We start from the raw sequence: 21,502 nt of genomic DNA on the forward strand, positions 1-21,502 counted from the left end.
AAAAAAACAGAGGGGAGGGAAGGATTAGATGAGTAGAGCTGTCAGCAGCCTGTCCTACCAGCTGTAAGATGATGACTACTGCAACGTATTTATTTTAACTAACATGTAAGGAAATACAATTTAGGAGAACAAAGTCTGTATTTCTTTTTAGAATAGTCCTGTAGGCAGCAATGCTGTAATACTCTGAATTTCATCAGTRCTTGGCTATAGGTGGCTACATACTGCATTTCTTTGATGTTAGTATAGCTGTATTCTTTTTTTAAACTTTTCTTTGGTGTATGATAGTGAGACTTTTTAATGTTCTCACTGTCAGGTGTTTCATGAATACTTCCAAATATCAGCTGATTTGTACACTGTGARCTTGTCTGTTTTAGTTGATTGATGACATTGGCCAAGAGGTGTGCATAGCAACTTCAGAGTGTTTTTCTAACCAGGAACATTAGTAGCTACTTTTAAAGAATGTCAGTGATTATTTGAGAAAGTTGTACCTTGTTATCCGTTTACTCTTTGTTCGCTGACATGGTGGAATACAGTTGCCATTCATAGGAAGAAAAAAMCATGTATTTTACTTAAAGAATCTGCCTGTCAAAATGGTAATCATATTTCAGATGTTCTAAATCATATCACCTCTTTTGGAAGGACTGTAATGGTGCTTTATATATACAAACATAAATCTTCAGTTGTCCTGTTCCTCTTTCTTCCCTCTGCAATACATCTTTCTTCTACAGAAGATAAATGAGAACAATACTAAGCACGCTAGAAGGTGAAAAAGAGGAATAGTCATTGACATAACACTTAATACCACTAAAATAAAATTGGCATGTTACAGCTTTATATCTGTCATGGTCTCATGTAGTGATGATATATTGAAGAYCAAAGAGAGAATAAATATTGAAGTTGATATAGGTTAGGATACAGGAAATGCAAGTTGCTTTTTGGAAAACTGGTGAATAAAGRTTTTTAAAACTAAAACAGATTGTATATGCCACTAACTTATAAGTAATTCTTTTTTTTTTTTAAAAAAAAGTTTTTTATAAAAACAACAAAAATAAAAGCCCCAACCAACCAATCCAAACCTGATACAAACTCTGAATTTCCATTTCTCTGGCTCTTCAGTTTTGAGATGCATTTCCTGTGTCTTAATCTATTTCTCAACAGGAGTTCAAGTTCCAGCAAAATTGCACTGAATGAGATGAGTAACTCAGAATCGTGGAACTAACAAAACAGTGGCAGGTATGTTGTGAACTAACTTCTGAATTTTGTTTCATACTCGCTCATAGTAGACACTGGAACTTCTATCATTTAATTGATCCTGTAGAAGTAGCAGTAGACTATTTATTAGCACATTTTGAGCTGAGCAACACAATGTAAAAGCTATTTKAGCAAAGAAAATAGTTGGATAATACTATTCTGTGAAGTAATAAGCTGTATTGTGTATGAAAGACAGATGCATTTGTCTTGCATTTACTTGTCTGTCAGTTGGCACTTCTTAATATAGCTGATCTTAACTATGCAGTAATTCATTCTGTACATCTTGTGTTGAATGAGAAAAATGAACTTGACTTACACATGCACATACTGACCTGTACTGGCAATTACAAGCAAGTTATTAAGAGTGTGGATTTTAGGATGGAAGGGTGGCATTCTTTGCAGCTGATATATGTGGAAATTTGTGTGTCATTAAAAATTCCATTCCTGCTTTGGACATGAGTTGTCTTTACAGTAGTCTGGGAAGTGGAACTGAAACTATAGCAAGTATGAATTTAGTGAAAGCTGTCACTAACTTAAATACTGCATTCAGCCCAGTGTATGAAGAGCAAACATACTTGCCTATAAACAGGCTGTCATAGAGGAGGAAGATACTGAGCTTTAGATTTTCGGTAATAGTTTTCTGTTAATAAGTTCCTAAGTAATAAAAGGCATCTGGCTTTCTGCAGTGGACTAACAGCATCTCTGTAGGCAGTTGCTATGGGTCATGTAAGAGCATGTGAATAAAGTAGGTTTGTATATCTGATGGTAAACTTCTGTGTACTTCTTGGTTGCAAAGTTTGCTTAAGTGAGCCCTRCCTCTTTCACTCCTCTCCTGCCATCTCCTCAGGATGTTTGCTACCTCTGCTGTGTCCTCTCTAGCTATAAAAGTTTGTGGGACATTACTATAATTGAATCACTATCACTAAAACAGATTAAAAACATGAGCTTAGAACAACGAGCCCAGTAATGGGAAAGGGGTTGTCTCTTAGGCAAAGARAAAGGAATATGGATGAGATATGTCTGTGCATAACTGACCAAGAGCTGATTGTGTAGAATCATCAGAAATGTAATTTTGCAGGTCTTCATAAGGAGTTTGTTGTTTAGTACCCTGAGTGCTCAAGGTATTATGTTTTAAGGATATAAACATCAACTAAATATCTTTATTAGAAAGATGTTATAAGTATGGGAATGACCTGGTGAAGATGAATAGCAACAGATATTACAGAACCTTCTAGTACAAGGCAATTATTGAGAACCTCACCAAGTTTTTAAAGCAGTAAAGGAATTGAAGAAGAATTTAGTAACAGAGTTCTCCAAGTGGCTTTACCTTAGGATATCTAGATATGCACAGATAAAGCATCTAAGACTTCTRCAAGGAGAAAGAAGTATCCTTACGGCACTTCAGAGAGAGTGCAGGAGAGCTGCTATGTGTTAAATTTAACTCTGAGAAAGAACCAGTAAATTGTAGCAAGTTCTTAGACTGTAGTTCTAGACTATAGTCTAAATTACAGTCTAAAATAGTCTATATTTTGGAGGAGGCAGAAAAGATTTGCTTATAATAAAGAGCATAGCGATAGCAGTCGTATCTGAAATGTTAGCCGCRGTTCCAGTCACTCTCTTAGCACTGGAGGACCTTTATTCACAGGAAATAAGTAATCTTTCTGCTTAGGGTGCRTTAGGAAGTGTATTGCCAGCAGGTCAAGGGGGTTGATCCTGCTGCTCTACTCAGCCCTGGTGAGGCCACATCTCAAGTACTGTGTCGAGTACAGGGGAGACATGGAGCTGCTGGAGAGGGTCCAGCATAAGGCTACCAAGATGATCAGAGGGCTGGAGCATCTGCCCTGTGAGGAACAGCTGTGAGAGTCGGACCTGTCTAGCCGGGAGAGGAGAAGACTGAGAGGGGATCTTATCAATGTCTACAAGTACTTGAAGGGAGGGTGTCAAAGGGATGGGGCTAAACTCTTTTCAGTAGTGCCATGTGACAGGACAAGAGGCGATGGGCAGAAACTGAACCACTGGAAGTTTCGCCTGAATATGAGGGGGAATTTCTTCGCTGTGAGACTGACAGAGCACTGGAACAGGTTGCCCAGAGAGGTTGTGGAGTCTCCTTCTCTGGAGATCTTCAAGGCCCGCCTGGATGCAACCCTGTCTAACATGCTCTAGGTGACCCTTCTTGAACAGGGAGGTTGGACTAGAGAGATCTCCAGAGGTCTCTTCCAACCTTACTGATTCTGTGATCCTTTGCCAGGAGTAAGAGAGTCAAGCTACGGTAGGTGACTGGGTTCTAGTATGCCCGCATTTTTTACCTGGGGCCCTRTAGTCTGCTTTTCGAGGAGTCCAGAACAAATAGTTATGAACAAGTTGATTTAAATCTAACAACAATTAAACTGGTTTTCAGTGAGGTATATCTCCTATGGAAAATTTCCAGGAGTTCATGAGTCAAAAGGCACATGGTAATAYAGAAATCCGAGCCTTCTCTACAGGTGGTGCTTACAAAAAAATACTAGCTGTGGAAGTATTTTTCCCTTGGTTAGTTTTGTCAGCCAAATTGGAGTTCAGTGAGTGTAAGTTCCCAAGCGTGCAGATTGGGGTTCTACTGGATTTTGCACTGTGACTAGTTTAARGCAAGCAAAATCCTTAATTCCTACTCTTCAATGATATGAATTTTCCAGAGAAAATATCAGAGTATTGGATCARCTACCTCAGATCTATTGTAGATTTCACTTGAAAAGTTTCCACCAGTCAGTATCAGTTTTAATTTACAAGCAGTTAACCACCGTTTAAAAGTGGTGTTGAGCTTCAGAAATACCTGTCCAGTTCTAGCACAACTTCTTTTGTAAGAGGATTTCAGACTCGAAAATGCAGTAGCCCTGTGGACAGTGATACTCCARTGTTGAGTTTTGGATTAAAACCAAGCCTACCAGAGCTCTTGACATCAAGCAATTGAAAGGATGGTGTAATGGGAGGTGGTGCAGGAAAAAATGCAAGTGTTGTGATATTGCCTGACTTACTACACTTAAATTCTACATTGTTGTGTGTGCCTCTTTCTTATGGGCTTGAAAAGTGTCAATACTGTCTTCTTCCTAGTCCCTACTGTGAAAGAGCCTTTGAATAGCTAAGATTTGTGAAGACTAGTCAAACATCATAAAGGAGTTAGAATTAGCAGTGTGACTTACCATTAATTTAATCATCAGAAATCTCAAGATGGTTTGGGGGTTTTCTTCTTCTTTTTTTTTTTTTCTTCCTCCAGAAACATTAAACAAATCAAGATAACTAAATTTCAGCCACAAAGAATAGAAGTAGGAGTGAGATGAGAAATATGCTATAAATGTTCCACAGTTTCTCAGTTCCTATTCTCTGACTGTATCATGCTCAGCATACTAGTAAAGCTACCTCAGCTAGGGTTGTCGGTTGTCTTTGTTCAGGAAATAGGATCTTTTCTACATTTGACAGTTGCAGTTGTCTGAGAGAAGATGARAGAGTCATTGATTGTCTATTTGAGRATGCATAGCCAGTGTGATGAAGTATAAGACATACAACCTGTTAAGTATTAAAGACTTTTTTTAAAAAACAAACAAAAAAAGCCCTTCGCTTTCCAGACTCTTTGCTCTCACCAGCCCCATTCCCCATGTGTCTCAGAATGAGGTTAAAATTSCTCAGCCAGACCTGCAGAGCCTTTCCTTTCAGGAGCCAAGATAAACTCCTGAGGGGGAAGCTGCTTCCCTCCTTTCCAAAACACTCATTTCAAGGTTTTTTTGCAGCTATAAGGAGCTCAACTGCAGATGCTGGGTCTTGATACCTCTGCAACTTTTTGCTTTGTTGAATCCAAGTCTCTCTCCTGTTCTTAACAGAAGTCTGTGTCTGTGTGTGTGTACAATTATTATTGTTCCCCAGTATAACTGTTTCTAGCTGTGTTTTGGCGTAAAAAAGGAAAAGGAGGAGGGTAACTGTACTTCTCTTTTWAAAAGTAGCAACAGCACTGTAAAAAATGTGTCTAAAAGATTAGTGTCTAAAACGTGATCATTCCTTCTAATACTTGGCTTGTGCTGCTTTGTGGATAGTTGAGTTGTTGCCTTGTTATGCATAATCAATAGTAACAAACTTTTTWACATGATCAAATTAAATCTTTCAGGCATTTTACCTCACCTATGTAAATATTTTTTCAGTTGTTCTTTTGTGTATATGGGCAGGGCCTTCATCTTCTAAGTTAGAGATGCATCAACTATTATACATAGCTGCCATTTTGACCATCARTATTTTGACTTGTGCAAGTCTGTTTCTTTTCAGATTGTTCTTGTAGGGTAAGGAAGGTAGTGATTTAACTTAAAAAGAGCAGAAAAAATACCAATTTGTATGCAAGAAGGGTWAGTTTCCCGTTATCTTGGTGGCTTTGAAAACAAAATTGACTGTTGAAGCTCTGCTAATAGCGGTTATTTAAAAAACAAGCAGACAAACAAAACCCTCAGAAATATATCTCCTCGTTTAAAGGAAATTGCAAGTTTCATCACTTAATTTTGTGAAATATATAAAATACTGTTTAAATAATATTTTTCTCCTTGTTTTAGTGGTCCGAAATGACTGGAATGAAGATCTTAACTCAAACTGTGATACCCAGTCAACCAAAACCGAATGAACTAGAAGTAAAAAAAGGTAACATGTTGCATGCGGATCTATGTCAGAATTGTATTTTCTGGTGGAAGATGGTTGACATGGGGACTACTGTTTTTTTTTTTTTTTTTTTTCCCTCCTAATTAGCCCTTGTTTTTAGAAGTTGCATCCTTCTAAACCATAGTTTGTGAGGGAAATGAAACCACTGTGGTCTTTCCCCCCCCTCCCCCAAATTAACATTGCAGAGTAAGTGTAAAATTTGGCCTTAACTGAGGTGGGAAAYGTCCACTGGTAACGTTGTTTTTGTGTAAGGATGTGTTCAGGCAGTGTTTTTTGTGTACTTGTCTTGTACTGGTAGAACTCAAGAATGAGCGCTTCCTTCATACAATCCTACTTTTGTATACATATGCATRTTGCTTCTGTGTGTGGGAATACAGGTCTGAGTTGCATCCTTTAGTCCATTCTAAGTCAATCCTTTACTGTAGTTACAGCATACTTGCAGGACAGTTGTTCTTATGCCAGCATTGTTTACAAGGTTTGTTCCTCGTGTTTTTTGACATGGATCACTTCAGGGATCATTTCTGTAGTGCTCATAATTCAGTCATAAAGTACAATCACATTTTCTGTCATTCTTTGATAGGTKAAATCAACTGAACTTTTACTAATTTTTTCATTAATGTACGTTCTCAGTTTCCAAAATTATTTTAAAATCCTTCTCTGCATCAATTCCTGCCTAGTTCTTCATCCTTAACTGTGTCATAGGAACTGTGACAGTACTCCAGATTAGTTGATCTGTTCATTCAGAGACAGGTTTTTTTATGAATTTATTTCTGTAATCAGGCATCTGAGATACTTTTCTGTAATCTGCAATCAATTTCTGGAGATAGTTTGTTTTGTTGCTCTTACCACCTAAGAATTGAAAGAATTCTGTTAAATTTTATTTGAGACTTCCTTATTCTTCCTCAGCCTGAGAGGTTACCATCCCCAGGTTTTTGAGGATGCTATCGTCTTATGCTGTCATTCATTACTGACTTGGAAGGTGAGTCTTTTTTTGTATTCCCTTTTAGGGTCGGGTTCCTGTCTCTTGTTCTTGATCCCGGTGGACAGACCACCTTCTCTGGCTGCAGTTTGTGGCAGGCTTGTCAACTTCTGTCTCTGTTGGTGATGGCTTTCTGATCCTTTCTCATCTACTCTGCTTTTGCTGTGTAGAACCTGTTCTGTTCTACAAAATCTGAATTTGCTTTTCCTCGTCAGGTTCTGATCTCTTGTATTAGTTACCACTTTGGACCTTCTGTCGCACTTAACTGCTTTGTGACGCCTTCCTGACTCTCCTCTACGTTTGTCAATAGGGCAGACTTGTTCCTATGCATGTTTTCAAAGGTTTTTTGCTTGTTTGCTAATTATTGTAGTTGATTGTTTCACAGTAAAACAACTTCAGAGGTCCTTGTTCAGCTGCTGCCTATAAATCATAATCTCTTTTCCTCTTTTGTCATATTGTGAAATTTCCTTTCAAACTTCATTTTATCTGCAGCTGTACTTCTCATGCTAGCTAATAATCTCCATTTGATGTCAATTCAGTGGTGATATACGTATGCCTCCAATTACATGTATTCTGCAGTTTTTCTTAAAGGCTTTCTATTGCTACTTCAGTTATGTCTTTGCATTTTGTTTCTGCTGCTCACATTTCATGGAACAAGGGGAAAACCACCAATCCACGATTTCTCATATTTACTTACTTTCTTTAAACTATTGTTAAGGTTAACTATTTCCCTCACTTAGGTTCAGCAATTATTGCAATCACTTGTGGTCAAAGGCAGGAAAAATCCCACTCATACTTGATTTCAGGGCCTTGCCTGTCAACAGAATACGGCTAAGAAGGAAACAAGTAACTAAATTACAGTTCGTAAAGAAATAAGGTTTGTCCCTTCTTGCCCCATTCATTTCTTCTTGCATCTGCATGTGTTTTTGCTTTGATCTGATTTGGGGGGGAGGTGGGGGGGGTATGTGTGTGTGTTGTTTTGTTTTTGTTCTTTTTAGCATATCTGATCCTGTATTGAGTGGATATGTTATRTTTGAGGCTAGAGTAGAAGAGAGAGATGTTCTGACATGCACRTTCCAAGCATAGACCTCAACTTTTGTTAAATCCATGTAAAACCTTTCARGTTAGTTCGTTGGTATTAGTATTTGCCAGTTCATGTGTAACAGACTTGATTATTTTTAGTGGTTGGAAGACATCAACAGCACCAAGAAAAGAGACTCAATTTGTGTTCATATTACCTTTCCCATAAAGATATGCCACCTTGATGGTGTAAATTATTACTAATTCAGAGGGAATTCCTTTTAGGATTTCAAGACCAATTTGTGATGTTTCTGTTTATTAGAGCAAGGTGCAGGGAGTCTATGTGTGGTATAAGGTGGGGATTCRCTTTTGGGTGTGTTCATTTGTATTAAAACAACAAAACTCTTTTAGTTTAGAGTAGTCCTGCATATTTGCTGAGCTAGTTTTATAGAATAAAATTAAAATGCTATGTAATTTACTGCATGTACCCCATTTGAAGCTGAGACATGAATACCTGCTGTTTTCATATGCAGTTCTACTCTTTTATAAGAAATCAAATCTCTTATTTCTGGCTTGAGTGCTTTAAGCATTTATGTTGAAATAACTGAATGATTTTATGTATTTGCAGAAAGAATCAAATATAGCAGAGACTTCCTTTTAAAGCTTTCAAGTGTTTCACTCTCTCAAGAGAAGCCAAAGTTTCTTCCTGATCATCCAATTGTACTTGAAAAACCAGTGAGTGAATTTTWCATATGAAATTACATTGTGAAAGTGATCATGGAGGTTTTGACTACATGTTTGATAAGAAAAATATTTCTTCAAACCAGTCTGCCAAGTTGATATAACCTTGAAAAGACTTACTGTGTAGTTGTAGCTCTGTTGCTGTTGTACATAGCTTCCCSAAGCATTATTTGGGATTTTACTGTGGTAAGAATTACACAAAGGAAAAAGGGTGTTTTTCTTTGTTGTCAAGAAAAAAAGAGTTATGTGTTCCCAAGTCTAGGATCTGTATGAAATGACAGTATGTTGTTTTCTTTTTACTTTAAAGGAACAGAGCTGGAGTTAACATAGAATGTCAAATCTACAATCTTGATAAATTTCAGGTTTAGTAAAAGCTTAATCCCAGTGTATTGTGGTTTGTTTTGTATTTTACTTTATTAGTTGCCTGTGGTTAGTGTCCACTGTAAAGGACATGTTAATGCAATTTAGTGTTACCRTTGTCTGTAGTCAGTGTTTCTGCAAAATGCATTTCTGTATTTGTTGGGGAGAAATGAATGATGATTGTGCTGGAAGTCTAGGAGTGGTACCTTAAACATGGAATAATCTGAAAATACTTCATGTGCTAGGAAGAAAATTATTATAGTTCATAGATCACATATGGGGAAGCATTCCAGGGTATAAATGTTACAGTATCAGATCGGGCTGTATACTAGCCTGCTTTTGAGGTCATGGTATATTCCTTCTAGAAATAGCATCTCTATCAAGGACAAGTATTTCCAAATGAGTACTGTGTTAGCTGCAATTTGAGGCAGTTTTTCTAAATGCATTGTATATTGTGTTCAATTAATCTGGATAAAAAACTATTTTGCTACAATTTGAGTTAAGGAAGCAGTCTGAGGATTGAATTCCTTGTTAGAATTCCTGTTGTCATACTCTGAAACAAAATTCTATTCAGGGGACATGTGTATGCTACCCAACTAGTCATTTCCTACAGAAAGCATTGAAAAAAAAAAACCTTGAGATGTTAAGTTATTCTATATGGGAATCCAGCTAAAAGACTCTGTAAATAGAATAGAGACTGAATCWGGTCCTAGGAATTTCTTAAGCTTGACTTGACCTGGCAACTGMTACCTGCTACTTTCAGGGCTCATGCATTAGTGTGAAAATATATTTGGTGAATTTCAAGAGGAGTGATAAACATGTTTTGAAATGGTGGTGGGGGGAACCCAGTAACTGCAGACACTTCATAGGATAGACAAAGACAATAACTTCCTTTTCTGAGATAACTGTCTCTCTTGAAAAGGCTGATGGTGAGATTTTAATTAAATACAGAACAYGTGAGTCAACATAAAGAAGGTACTTTTGTTCAGAATGCAGAACTTATCAGTGTACAAGTCTTCTTAAAACACTGGCACTGAATAAGCAAATTCTCTATCCAGCAGAGAGCCAAACGAGAATAGTTGTTCGAGAATAATGCCCTGTAAAAAGTTGTAGCCTGTTACTGTTCTGTTCTTAATACTTAAAATACRTAGACAGAAGGAAAAGCATTTCATAATTCTTGATAATGCAACCTGATAATGTACCTAGAATCAAACAAGAAAAAGCAAAAGTAGGTTCAAAACTAATTTCACTGGAGAAGGTAATGATTCAGGCTCCTTCTGGGGCAATGCACAGACATCAGAATGGTGCAGCAGYCTACTATTGTGATGCCTTGGTATTGAGATCAAATGTCCAGAGTTTGAGTATTCTTCAGTGAAATAAAGAACATAACTAATAGCAGAAAGCCTGTAGGACAATTACATAGCTCTAGCTTTGGTTCAAACACAGTTTTTGAGGTCTTGCCCATTGTGGGAGTGTATATGAATGAATATTACTATTGTGAGATTTTTCAGTATAACTGTTGAGGTGGGTTTCCTTGCTTATGACATCCTGGTAAGTGTTCTACAGAAGATGCTCTCTGGTAGAGTACTGCTAAATTGCTAGTGGAATGTTTGTATCCAGATTATATCATTATTCAGGATTTTTCATGGAGTATGCAAAAGAACTTAATTCACTTACCTGAACAAGTRTAAGTGGTCATCTATTATTTCATTTTCCACCCTCTTTCCTCTGCACTTTAGTTTCTTTCATGATATAGATCCTATAGTTATACCAGAAAATTCCAGAGTTACCTGATCCTGTGCCACCCACACATACAAGCCAGAGGAGTCAATGAGATGCACCTATAATAAATGGTGCTTAAAAAACACATCAAAAAAACCCACTCTCAGTTTCTAATGGGAAGCATGCAAACTTGCAGTGATGTTGTATTTCAGGAATAGGTGGTTGTTACCAATTTGCTGAGTGGATTATTAAAAAAAAGTTCTTTTCTGTTTTTAAGAATTCCCTAGTACCAAAGTTTTGAAGTCAATAATAAAATTTTTATGCCCATCCATTGCTGAAAACCGTATTTTCAGATGGAGAAAGCTTCTAGGAGTAATGAGTGCTTTTAACAAGAGAGAAGTTGTTACAGTTAGTGACCTGTGGGTTGCATTTGTCCCATATGATGTTGTCTTTTAGGGGGGGARATATGGGGAGTAGCTCAGCATTTGTACTAAGCTGTTGCTGTTGTGCTCACTCAGTGTGTTCACTAACTGTTTGGATTAATCTGAAATRCATCAAATCACTAAATTTACATGGAGTTTTATAAGGAGATGTGTGGAAACTTTGTTTAAATGACCGTATAACTGAAGTGATTTGAGGGTTTGTTTATCTTGCAGGAGAACAGCAACAATTTCATTGATTTATGCAAGAAGTGATAGGTTGTTCGGAAGATGAGTGATCCATCAGTGAAGGACYTACATGTGAAACATTTTTACAGAAGATTTTTGAAGGTACTTGAATGCCTACAGATGAACAGACAACTTCACGAAATCTACGGAAATGCCTATTTCTATCTGTAATAGCCTGAATGTTTTGAAAGTCAAAGCTTTAATTTGTAATCTCTGAGATAGTAATGCAATTATAGTAAAAGTAAATAATTTTACTCTTCTCTGTGACAGACTTTTCCTTGAATCAGCTGTGTTATCTAAACATATAGTTTGTTTGCCTGTAAACTTTAAACCAGTACTTGAATTAACTTTTTGCTTATTCCTTCTCTCTTCCGTGGCAGTAATAATGGAACAATAACTACCAACTCTAAAGTGTACATACATACTTCTTCAGCTTAATTTTTTGGAGGGTCAAAACTGCAATTGTTTTTTCTCTTCATTTGATAACTCCCTGTTGACACAAGAGATGCCTTAATCTTCTGTGCATACATACCTTTTTTCAAGCTATGAAATATCGTCTTATTAACAATTTCTCTAAAACTAAAAAATCCTTCCTTGCTGGTCAATGCAACAGAACTGTCAAGTGCTGCAGTTCTTAAAATTCTTCATAAATAATGTCTGGTGTTTTTGATTTCTACAAAGTAGAAATAAYGAGAAATATTCCAGAACGAGACAACACTTAATCACTTGTCTCATATGAGGCAAGTTCATACCAATATGAACTTYGTAGCGGGTGGTGTAACTTTTTTCTTGAAATAGAATAGTGTCAGAAAGAAAAGTGGAGAGCAGTAGATTAATGTGTGTTTTCTGTAAACATTTTTTCAGTTGACAAGCTTCAGTAATAGTTATTTTATATAAATACAATTATTTTCAAAATTGTATGCATTCAGACTTGCCATAACATGCTTTTGATGCCAAAAGAACTCTCTTTTAACCTTTCTAGCAAATGATAATGGAAACTAAATTGGAGTATATTGGATGGGATTGCAGTAGCACTAAAAACTTGCAGGTTACACTTGATAAATTGTGTTCCCCCTTCCCTGAAACTGCAGATAACCTTTCCTACAGATTCTTTTCCTTTTATATTTAGAAACAGTTGACAATCACTTTAAGTCCTGTCGGTGTGAGTTGAGATTATCTTAACAAATGTATTTTATTTGTGTAGTGTCTACAAGTAATGTTACAAAGAACTGAAATCTRCTCAGATTTTTATCACTATGAATGTTTTAGAGTAAATAATATGGATCATTTCTCCAGTATGTGTTGAAGGCCATTGCTATAAGTAGCTATCTCAAATCTCTTAAGTGAAACTCAGATTTGTTCTTGTCTATTATTCATTCAAATGTTTGTTTACTAGTAAATATATAATGGAGAATAATAAGTGTTGGTGATGATGATCTAGTAGATGATCTACTAAACTTTTTTCCCAGCGTTTTTCCATGATGTTCCTCTCCCAGAAAGACCTTCAAAGATACGTTTTTTCATGTCTAAACATATGTTATAAAACAGTTTCTATTTTAGACTTTTTCTTTTTTTTAACTAGCATTCATTAAACACAATTACGCATGGTAAGGCCTCTTCTTAGCTAAGATTATGATTCTATGATTTTTATCTTCTCTTTTCTACTATTTAGGCTGGCTCTCAGGCTTCCAAGTTAATTGATGTTTCTTATTTATGGTTGCAGAAGGCAGTGGATGTATTCTCAGTTGTGTAACGTAYGGCCTCATGAAAAGTAAAATGGTCTAATATGTGCCCATTGAGCTCTTTTTTTTCTTCTTTTTTCTTCTTTTTTTTTTCTTTTTTTTTGGACATCAAACTCCCCATTTATTTGAAATGTGCAGATCATGGTCTACCCTGGACATGTGCAGGGCAAGGGGAGGTATCCGGAAGACATCTGAACCGTTTGTTCTGATGTTATTATAACACAGTGCTAAAATGTCTGGGAGCGTATGCAGGCAAGGTTGCTTACGTGCCACAACTCTGAGTTGATGAGAGAACAAACTGTGTTTGTTCTGCATTTAGTGGGCAGTTCTGTGTGGATACTGTGATGCTGCCTTTTGCAGCATTTTCTGGAACAGGCTCATTTTTGATGTTACAGAACGAGTACTGCCATTTCAAGGTTYCTTTTAGCATAACAGGAAATACCCTGAATGCTGTTTCTTTTGCGACCTGGCAGATGTAACCTGTTTCTGTCTTTGGAAGAGGATGGTTTATTGAAAATACGGGGTCAGTCTAGTGACCCTGCTCTCTTTGCAGATTGCAGGCAGTTGACGGATGGGCTAAATTTCGGCAGATTACTGTGCTTCACCCCAGGCATTCCTGTGTTCAGAAGGTAGGGGTAATGATGGACTTATTAGAGGCATTGGCTTCGTAACAGCTGATGACTTCTGGATAAATGGATTGGTCTCCCCAACTCCATAACCAGATAGAGAAGAAGATTGCTGCTTGTCCTGTTTCAAATTTCTCAAGGGAGTGTTTATTTCGTATTGATCTTCCCTGGGACTGCTAGATGAGTGGAGAGTGGTCACTTGGTACATAGAGCTTGTCAACTGTCATGGGGTTGCAAGGTTACACTAGTCTTTTCCTACTTTCCCACCACCAGCCCAAATGAGCTATGAGCATAATTGCTGGCACAACATCCCAGTGGGTTATTTGGACTCGGAAGTGATAGATGTGGTCGAGCTGTGTGCATTTATTTCTGGGCAGAAGGGCACACCTACTACTTAGATGCCAAAGGGACAACAGCATGACTTCTTGGGGAATATAGTATTTCTACTTCTAGGTTTATGGCTGTTTATGATCTAACAGTAGTTTCTCTTATGAGAACCAACAGTGAACTGACAGTTYCAGGATCTGATAAAATGAAAATTATTTCTTGAGTATCAGGATGTGGGGCTCAAAGCACACTGATTGTGAGGGATCCAAAGCAATCTGACAGACATGTTTCARGGGGAGGAGGAGGTTGGAGGAAAGGAAGGCAGGAATTGGGAAGAGAAAATGGTACTCCCTTACTTTTTCTTGGGCAGATTATCCCCTATCTGGGTGAAGTTCTGTGTTTATTTTCCTAACATTGTCTCTGTGTTTATTCTCCTAACTGATGACTTTCTTTAAGACAGAAGACAAGAAGTTCATGACAATACACATGTTCAAGTTCATACTCCTTTCTTTTGAAGAAAAGAAGTATGAAGTAACAACTCTTTATTAATATAAGGCTAAAACTATTCACAAATACTTAGTCACATCAATAAAGGCATGCTGCTTTGACCATTTGTGCTAGGTTGRATGTACACAGACAACGGTTTAGCACAGTTGTCCTGTTTTGGCTTTTAGAAAGCATTGTTTCACTGAGCTAATCACAAGAAGAGAATATGTAACTTTTCATGTCTTAAAATGGAAAGAGCACACTTACGACTAACTGTCGTGTGATCATCTCTTATCCAGGATACGTATATACTACTATATGAATGTTGCTGTAATGAGAAAGGTAATGGTATTCTATTAGCATTACTTGGAACCACAGCTTCTAGTTGTTATTGAGGACCCACCACGATGCTGAAAGARAAGAGAGTTTGTTTATTTTTACGTAAGCAATGTTGTTTTTTCTGCCTCTTGTAAAACTCTAAAGAAAACATCTCTAATACGTGACCACTCTAATATGTGACCACTGGTATGAAGATGTGGTCATTTATATGCACAGCTAATACTATTTGATTATGAAAAGTAGTATACTTTCAAGGACAAAACTGTGTACTTCCAAGGAGAAAAACACTCCATACATGGGGAAAGTACTTCAAATGGTAGGAGAGCTGAGCATATTTGGTGGGGGAAGACTTAAGGAAAACTTTACATTTCTTTATTGCTTCTTTAGATAGTCTCATAATGTGCCTTACATATAGTTGCATAGAATTCAGCATAGAAATCCCAGAAGCCAAACTACATAAAGCCTCTCAAAGAGTGAGGATAAAGACCTACTGCATGGGTCAGTATTTTAGAAGAACAGTGTGTTCCCTGAATGACTGTACTGCCTTTAGTGACTGTTACTCCTGGTGACATCATTCAAACCTGCTGTTATCCTTACACTATTCAAGGAATTRAGTCAATTGCAGAAAAAGAACTGCAAGATTTGTGGAGAGAGACAAAGCAAKGAGAGGAAATGTAAATGCTAAGCTCCTTTAGTGGAGAGATGGTAAGGGCTGAAGGACCATGCTTTTTGCACTATGTATTTTGGGGATTAGATTCATTAATAGATTTGTCTCTTTGGATGTGTTCATAAATCCTTCAGTTTTTGCAATTTTTCTCAAAAACTTCATTCTTGAAGAAGACTCTTAGGATTCATAAGAATCATACCTGTCTTTGGGCGTTAAAAGTCTTAGTCCCTGACACATGAGTAGATTAGTAAATTTTGGTCAAATGAATGTTAGTTTAGTAGTTAATGTCATAGTGCCATAAACATTAAAGCGTTTTTCCTCTATCTTTTGTTTTCTTCCCCCAAAGGTTCTTTAGTGTTCTCAGAGTTCAGATCTGTATATGCAGATCAGGCTTTGAATTAAAGATGGAACCAAATGATTCATGCCACCCTTGCAGACTGAACTGAAGCAGCTTGGTCAGTTAGCAGGTGTGCAAGTGATTATAATAGATCATGGTTCTACTAACAGAGAGTAACTGAATTTGCAATCTCCAGAAGTTACTGCTTTTGGATAATACTGGATCTAACAGTCCTGAATCCCCATGTCTTTCTGAATCATCCTTAGCCAGGTAAGTGTATCAGTCTTCATTTTAATTGCTCATCTGAGTAAAGATTCTTAGGTTGTAATCTTCTATTGAGTCAGATGCAGAATATGACATAAATTGTTTCATTTTTTAGGAACCTGCATGTGTAAAAGAGAGTAATTGCATTTGAGCTGGGGTAAATTTGTTTTTAAAATAYAGCTTATGTATTAACTGTAAAAAGRTGGTGAGTTTTTTTTCCTGTTTCTACAGCAATATCCCTTTGCACTGTCTAAACTCCATAAAACGTACTGGAGCATTGCGGCTTTTTTTTTTTTTTTTTTTTTTTCTTCCCGTGATGAGACTGAGCATTTTCTGTCTTTCAAATATGAATGTGACCTGTATAGTTTATACATAAGAAGTGCTTCCCGTTAAAATGGTTCAGATATCTACATACAGACTTCTAAAATACAGGTAATCTATAAAACTGTAAAAACAGCTGAATGCATCACTTCACCTTCACTCAGGGAATGCATGGTGAGAAATGTTGTTTCTATGGCAACTATCTGCTGGGGTAGAATGCTRTAGACTCAAATCCTATTTAGCAGTCTGAATGGTTGCTGTGATGATTATTTTAAATCCAATTTCAGCCATTTATGTTTAGGCACTTTAAAATGATGTTTACTTTTTATTTTGCTAATTGCAATTTCTCTAACCATGAATAACCCAGCCATGGAGCACTCCTKGCTCCTACCCACTCTAGCCTGTGGACACAGAGAAGTTTGGGGAAAGGCTGCATTGTTTTCTAGAGACAAGTTTTTGTCTTACCACTATCAATTTTCCAGTAAGAAATTTGATTTGAAGGGATTCTGAGTTCATTAACTGTAATCCTCTGATATGGCAGGAGTCCCCGGCAGGAGTCCCCAGCATGTATTTTTGTTTGTATCAGGCTTGTCAAGTCTGAAAATTACTTGTCTTGGCTGATTTATTTTAAGGAGAGACCTCAGGTCATCTAGGAGTAAGTAATTCCTTTTACTAGGTGGATTTTTTTTTCCCGTGTAGACAATAAAGATGTGGGAAACTAGGGTTTCATTCTAACAGATTTGTGCTGTATAAGGTAAAATACTTAATTTTTGCTGTCCTCTATCTGCAAACAGGGACTGATGTTTGTTGTGCTTCCTCCTTGACCTCTAATTATTTCTTCTTTTAAAGAAGATTTTTTTTTTTTTGCAAGTTGTATGCTCATTGGCTTGTATTAGAAAGATTAATTTGGAATATTTATCATTTTTCAGAGTAGAGCTTTTTCTTTTGCTTTTACATAGTAGGAAGCATGTACAATTAATTGATTGGTAAACATCAGTTATTGGTAATTTAAGGCTCCATTCAGTCAACGCAAATATAATTAAATTGAAGTCTTCATCAGAAAGGGTTTTTTGTCTACAAATACTTAATTGGATCTATTTTACTATTCACAAATATTGCATCTTCTAGACATTTTCTTGAACAGTGTATGCTAGCATAATACTTTGTACTACATAAAGCAATGTGGGTTCTACTCTGGCTGATACATTCTTGTGCTTAAAATACAAATGTCAGTCTTCCTTTCCTCCCCATATCTTACAAAAGAAGATCTGACTAAGGGTGACGATACCCAGTTGCTCTGCATGTAGAACATGCTAATACAGTGGAACTCTTCATATGGATCAAATAAAAGTTTATGAAAAATTGGCATTTACCAGGGACTAGCATGGTTGTTGTGAGTTCGGGTGTTTCCAAGAAGTCCACGTTATTTCTTTGGAATGTCTTGCTGTAATTCATTTGCAGGTGGCTAAATRATTACAAAAAAATGACAATATGGTAAGCTTTTAAAGGCACTAAATGTTCATGCGTATATCAAGAGTATCTAGATTTGTTACAGTTAATAAATACTGCAAGAGTAGAGTACACTACTTATTCTGAACAGTGAACCGTCTTTCTCCTCCTGATGTTCATGTCTTGGYTGTGGCTCAAGATAGGAGTTCTTTGTGTTCCAGATGTGTTGGTGTGTGTTACTAGTTTTCAGTCTTTTTGAAAATAAACTCACCTGGTTTGAACTGGGCTTTATTCAAAAGCAAAGATACTAAGCTTCAGGAGTTCTCCATCTTCATTTAGAACCATTTCTGCCTAGATCCTAGATTTAGATCTTACATTTAAAAAAAACAGTAAAAATAGTTAAGGAAAAACTTTCTGTCTCTACTCCTTTTTTTTCAGCTGTGTGTGCTATAGGCTAGAACTTAGCTGTTAGGACTTTGAATCACTGCAGTTTTGGGGGAGCCTGAAGAGATGCTTTGGGAATTGGTCTGAAGGGGTTTTGCAATGTGGGTTTGGGAGATTTTGAGAGCTCCTTATTACTTCCTGCATACTTAAGTGGGTTGCTGGAGGATATGCTTCCTGTCTCATTCATGGACTTTTTTCTTTAATTGTTCATTCTCATCACTGAACTATATTGTTCAGAAACAATATTGTTGTTTCCTCGTTCTTTAGTCTGCGGTAAACTACTGTCCATCTGATGTCGTATCTTTGTCTTCACTTTCAGCCTTTTTTTGCACTGTTCAGACTAGTTGTGTCTCTCTGATATTTTTAACTAAAATATGTTTTAGTCTTAAGTGCTTGAACTCCTTTTGTGAACTGTTAATGGTGATACATTTAGGAAGAGATCAGTTAGCCATATTTAGAGTAACTTATATTCAGCACTTCTACACATTTACTCTATAACCTTCAAAATTTTCTCTAATATACAAGATAATACTTACATATTCCAGGTACTGCTGTTCTCCCAGAACTCATAAATTATGAAGCAGGAGTCATTTGAAAGCTTCTGTATGGAAACACTAAGAATTGTAGAATAGAACTAATTTAATTAAATCATGGCAAAGCTATCAGGTGTGCATATTTTTTTTCCAGCTTCCTTAAGGGTGAACAAAATAGTGATTTTTTTTTTAAAAAAATCTTAAGTAAATTTTGAAAGATATATATTGCAAATGAATAAACTTACAATTTGTTGCAATCTATTGCAAAATAAAGCTTTTAAACCTTTTGTCTATGAGATAATATTTTCATGGCTTTTTTAGTATTGATCAGTATTTTTACAGTTACAGATGCTTATTTATGAAACTTATTTTTCATATTACTCCAATAATTAATGTAATTTATATAAAGAAATGTCAATCAGTAATACAGAAAATGAGTCCAATTGTGGTTCAGGGCAAATCAGCTGATACAGCATATTGCACATAGAGAACAGATCAAGCAAGCTTGAGTAAATCATGCTGTTTCATTGAAGAATTACTTTGTAGAAAGTCTATCCTTCTGTGGAGAAATGCATCAAAGTGACGTTAGGTGCTTTGGAAGCAAATAGCAATGGAGCGTAAGAAAGGTATGTTGAATCGTGTTGCAGATGTGTTTTCTAAATATTATCTTGCATAGCTGTTCTCATGCCATTTGGCAATCAATTTATGAGTAAAAAGTGACCTATAGAGTGTCTGATCCTTCACACAAAACCATCCTGCTTATTATTTGTTGGAAAGCTGATACGCTCAGGAACTTCTGCACTTGGGTACTCAAATTGGTGGTTAGATGTATAGCACATAAAGTACAGCTGTCTGAGTGCCCAAGTGTGAAATTCCTGGTCTTACTACTAATGTGCTTGAAAACTGGTCTCAGATCATTTCATTTCAGCATGAAATATAAAGGTAATAAATTAATGAGATTTGTCCGTGTTACTATCTCCTGCTGTGTGAGAAAGTACATTGTGAAATGCTAACAGTGATCAAGAACTGTAAATGTGGCTGCACTGAAACATAGATAAACTCAAGAACAGTCGGTAGGTGGCACCACTGACATACCAAATGCTTGCAAACTTGGGGGAAAGAAAGTAATTTTTTGTCATCTTTTGCTTAAGTTGTGTTCTGCAGTAGTTAGGCTCTCTCCACAGACAATTTTGCAGTCACTGCAGTGTTTTGATGGATGTTAATTTTCAGGAGGAGAGGGGCTTCTCTTTGCTTTTTCCACCTTTTGGCTCATGTGAGAATTTTATTTTCCTTGTAAGTCCACCATTACACATRAGCCAGTGAATGGTCACTTTTTCTTACTCCAGCTTAAGTTTTTTTTTTCCATGTTCGTATAAATACTACCTATAAGATCATAAGTGTGATGATCTCATAGTGACAAAGCCCATAAATTAAGGACATGAAAGGTGGTAGCCTTCAAATGTATGGGAAGATTGCATGTTTGTACACATTATAAAAATATTTGTTTTGTAATTTTCTCTAGTTGCATATATTAGTAGCTTTTTCAAAAAGGTTTCATTTAAGAAATTCAGTACAGTGGTGACTCAAAACTAATTCCTGACCCTGTTCTAATGCTTTATTTCCTTCTAAAAGGAGCAAAGCAGAACCATACTTTCAAGGAAACTATGCTTTTCAAAAAAATTTTTTTTATTCTTCATTATGACTGGAAATCTAAAACAGATGAGCAAAATGGATGATTTTGAAAACTTCCAAGCAGAGAGCTGGAAACCAAGCTACTAAGTTGCTCCCTTACCAGGGTGATCAGTTTTCCCATGGAGGTTGTCAGCCTAGGAGCCTCAGGAAGCTGTGAACTGGCAACCTGCACAGCAGAGAAGCCTTAAAAGAGTGTGTGCTATCTTTGGAATATCCTGTATTATTATTATTTTTATTATTTTTTAAAATGAGTGATAGGATGCCAATTTTTCATAGTAAGATTCAATTCTTATTCTGTTCATAGGTTCAGTTTTTATTTAGTTCGTTAAATTTTTGTGGTATCAGTGAAGGTACTTGCATATACTTTTGACATTTCTTTCTGGGTTTACTTTTCTTACAACTACTCTATCTTAATACACACACATAATCCACCCAGGAAGGAAGATGTTGCGGATTCTCTCTTCATTAAATAGTCCACTGCAATTCAGAGGTTATTCAAGGAAATATATTACATCCCAGTACCACTGTACTTACTGCAGGCAGCCACCCTGAGCAGAAGCGGATTCCACGTACTGTTTCAGAGCAAGCTGGAATGCTTCCCTCTCCTCTTCTAGCACAGACATTTGACGTTGAACGATCATTATATGCTGATACAAATAACATCATAGTATTATTGTCATAATGTGCTATGGATTCCTTGTACTTTAAGAAARTCTGTTATAAAATGATAAAAACATTGAATCACTGAAGAAAAACCACAAGTTTCCTTAAAAGTTCGCAGTGCCTATTTTAGTGCTCTGAAATGGATAAGTAGAGTAGCGTATGACTGTAGCTTTTACACCTAGGTAGGCTGATGCACAGAATGG

General features: G+C 36.6%; 2 protein-coding genes across 3 annotated transcripts in view; one reads left to right on the plus strand and one right to left on the minus strand.

The window, feature by feature from the left end:
• Positions 1-11,530, plus strand: part of CUNH8orf88 (chromosome unknown C8orf88 homolog) — a 14,800-nt gene extending 3,270 nt beyond the window's left edge. For both annotated transcript variants that reach the window (XM_085306870.1, XM_085307655.1), the window contains exons 3-5: positions 5,817-5,901; positions 8,547-8,653; positions 11,398-11,530. In XM_085306870.1, the coding sequence (XP_085162996.1) occupies positions 5,817-5,901; positions 8,547-8,653; positions 11,398-11,436 (231 nt within the window). In that variant the 3' untranslated portion in view covers positions 11,437-11,530. The remainder of the gene's footprint in view (positions 1-5,816; positions 5,902-8,546; positions 8,654-11,397) is intronic.
• A 3,178-nt stretch (positions 11,531-14,708) lies between these two features.
• Positions 14,709-21,502, minus strand: part of NECAB1 (N-terminal EF-hand calcium binding protein 1) — a 60,835-nt gene continuing 54,041 nt past the window's right edge. The window contains exons 12-15 of the mRNA XM_085308859.1: positions 21,171-21,283; positions 18,948-19,025; positions 17,892-17,983; positions 14,709-15,000 (exon numbers count right to left, since the gene is read on the minus strand). Of these exons, the coding sequence (XP_085164985.1) occupies positions 14,972-15,000; positions 17,892-17,983; positions 18,948-19,025; positions 21,171-21,283 (312 nt within the window). The 3' untranslated portion in view covers positions 14,709-14,971. The remainder of the gene's footprint in view (positions 15,001-17,891; positions 17,984-18,947; positions 19,026-21,170; positions 21,284-21,502) is intronic.

The sequence above is a fragment of the Rhea americana genome, unplaced genomic scaffold (genome assembly GCF_003343005.1).
Source record: "Rhea americana isolate MKP2758 unplaced genomic scaffold, rheAme1 scaffold_0, whole genome shotgun sequence".
Lineage (NCBI taxonomy): Eukaryota > Metazoa > Chordata > Aves > Rheiformes > Rheidae > Rhea > Rhea americana.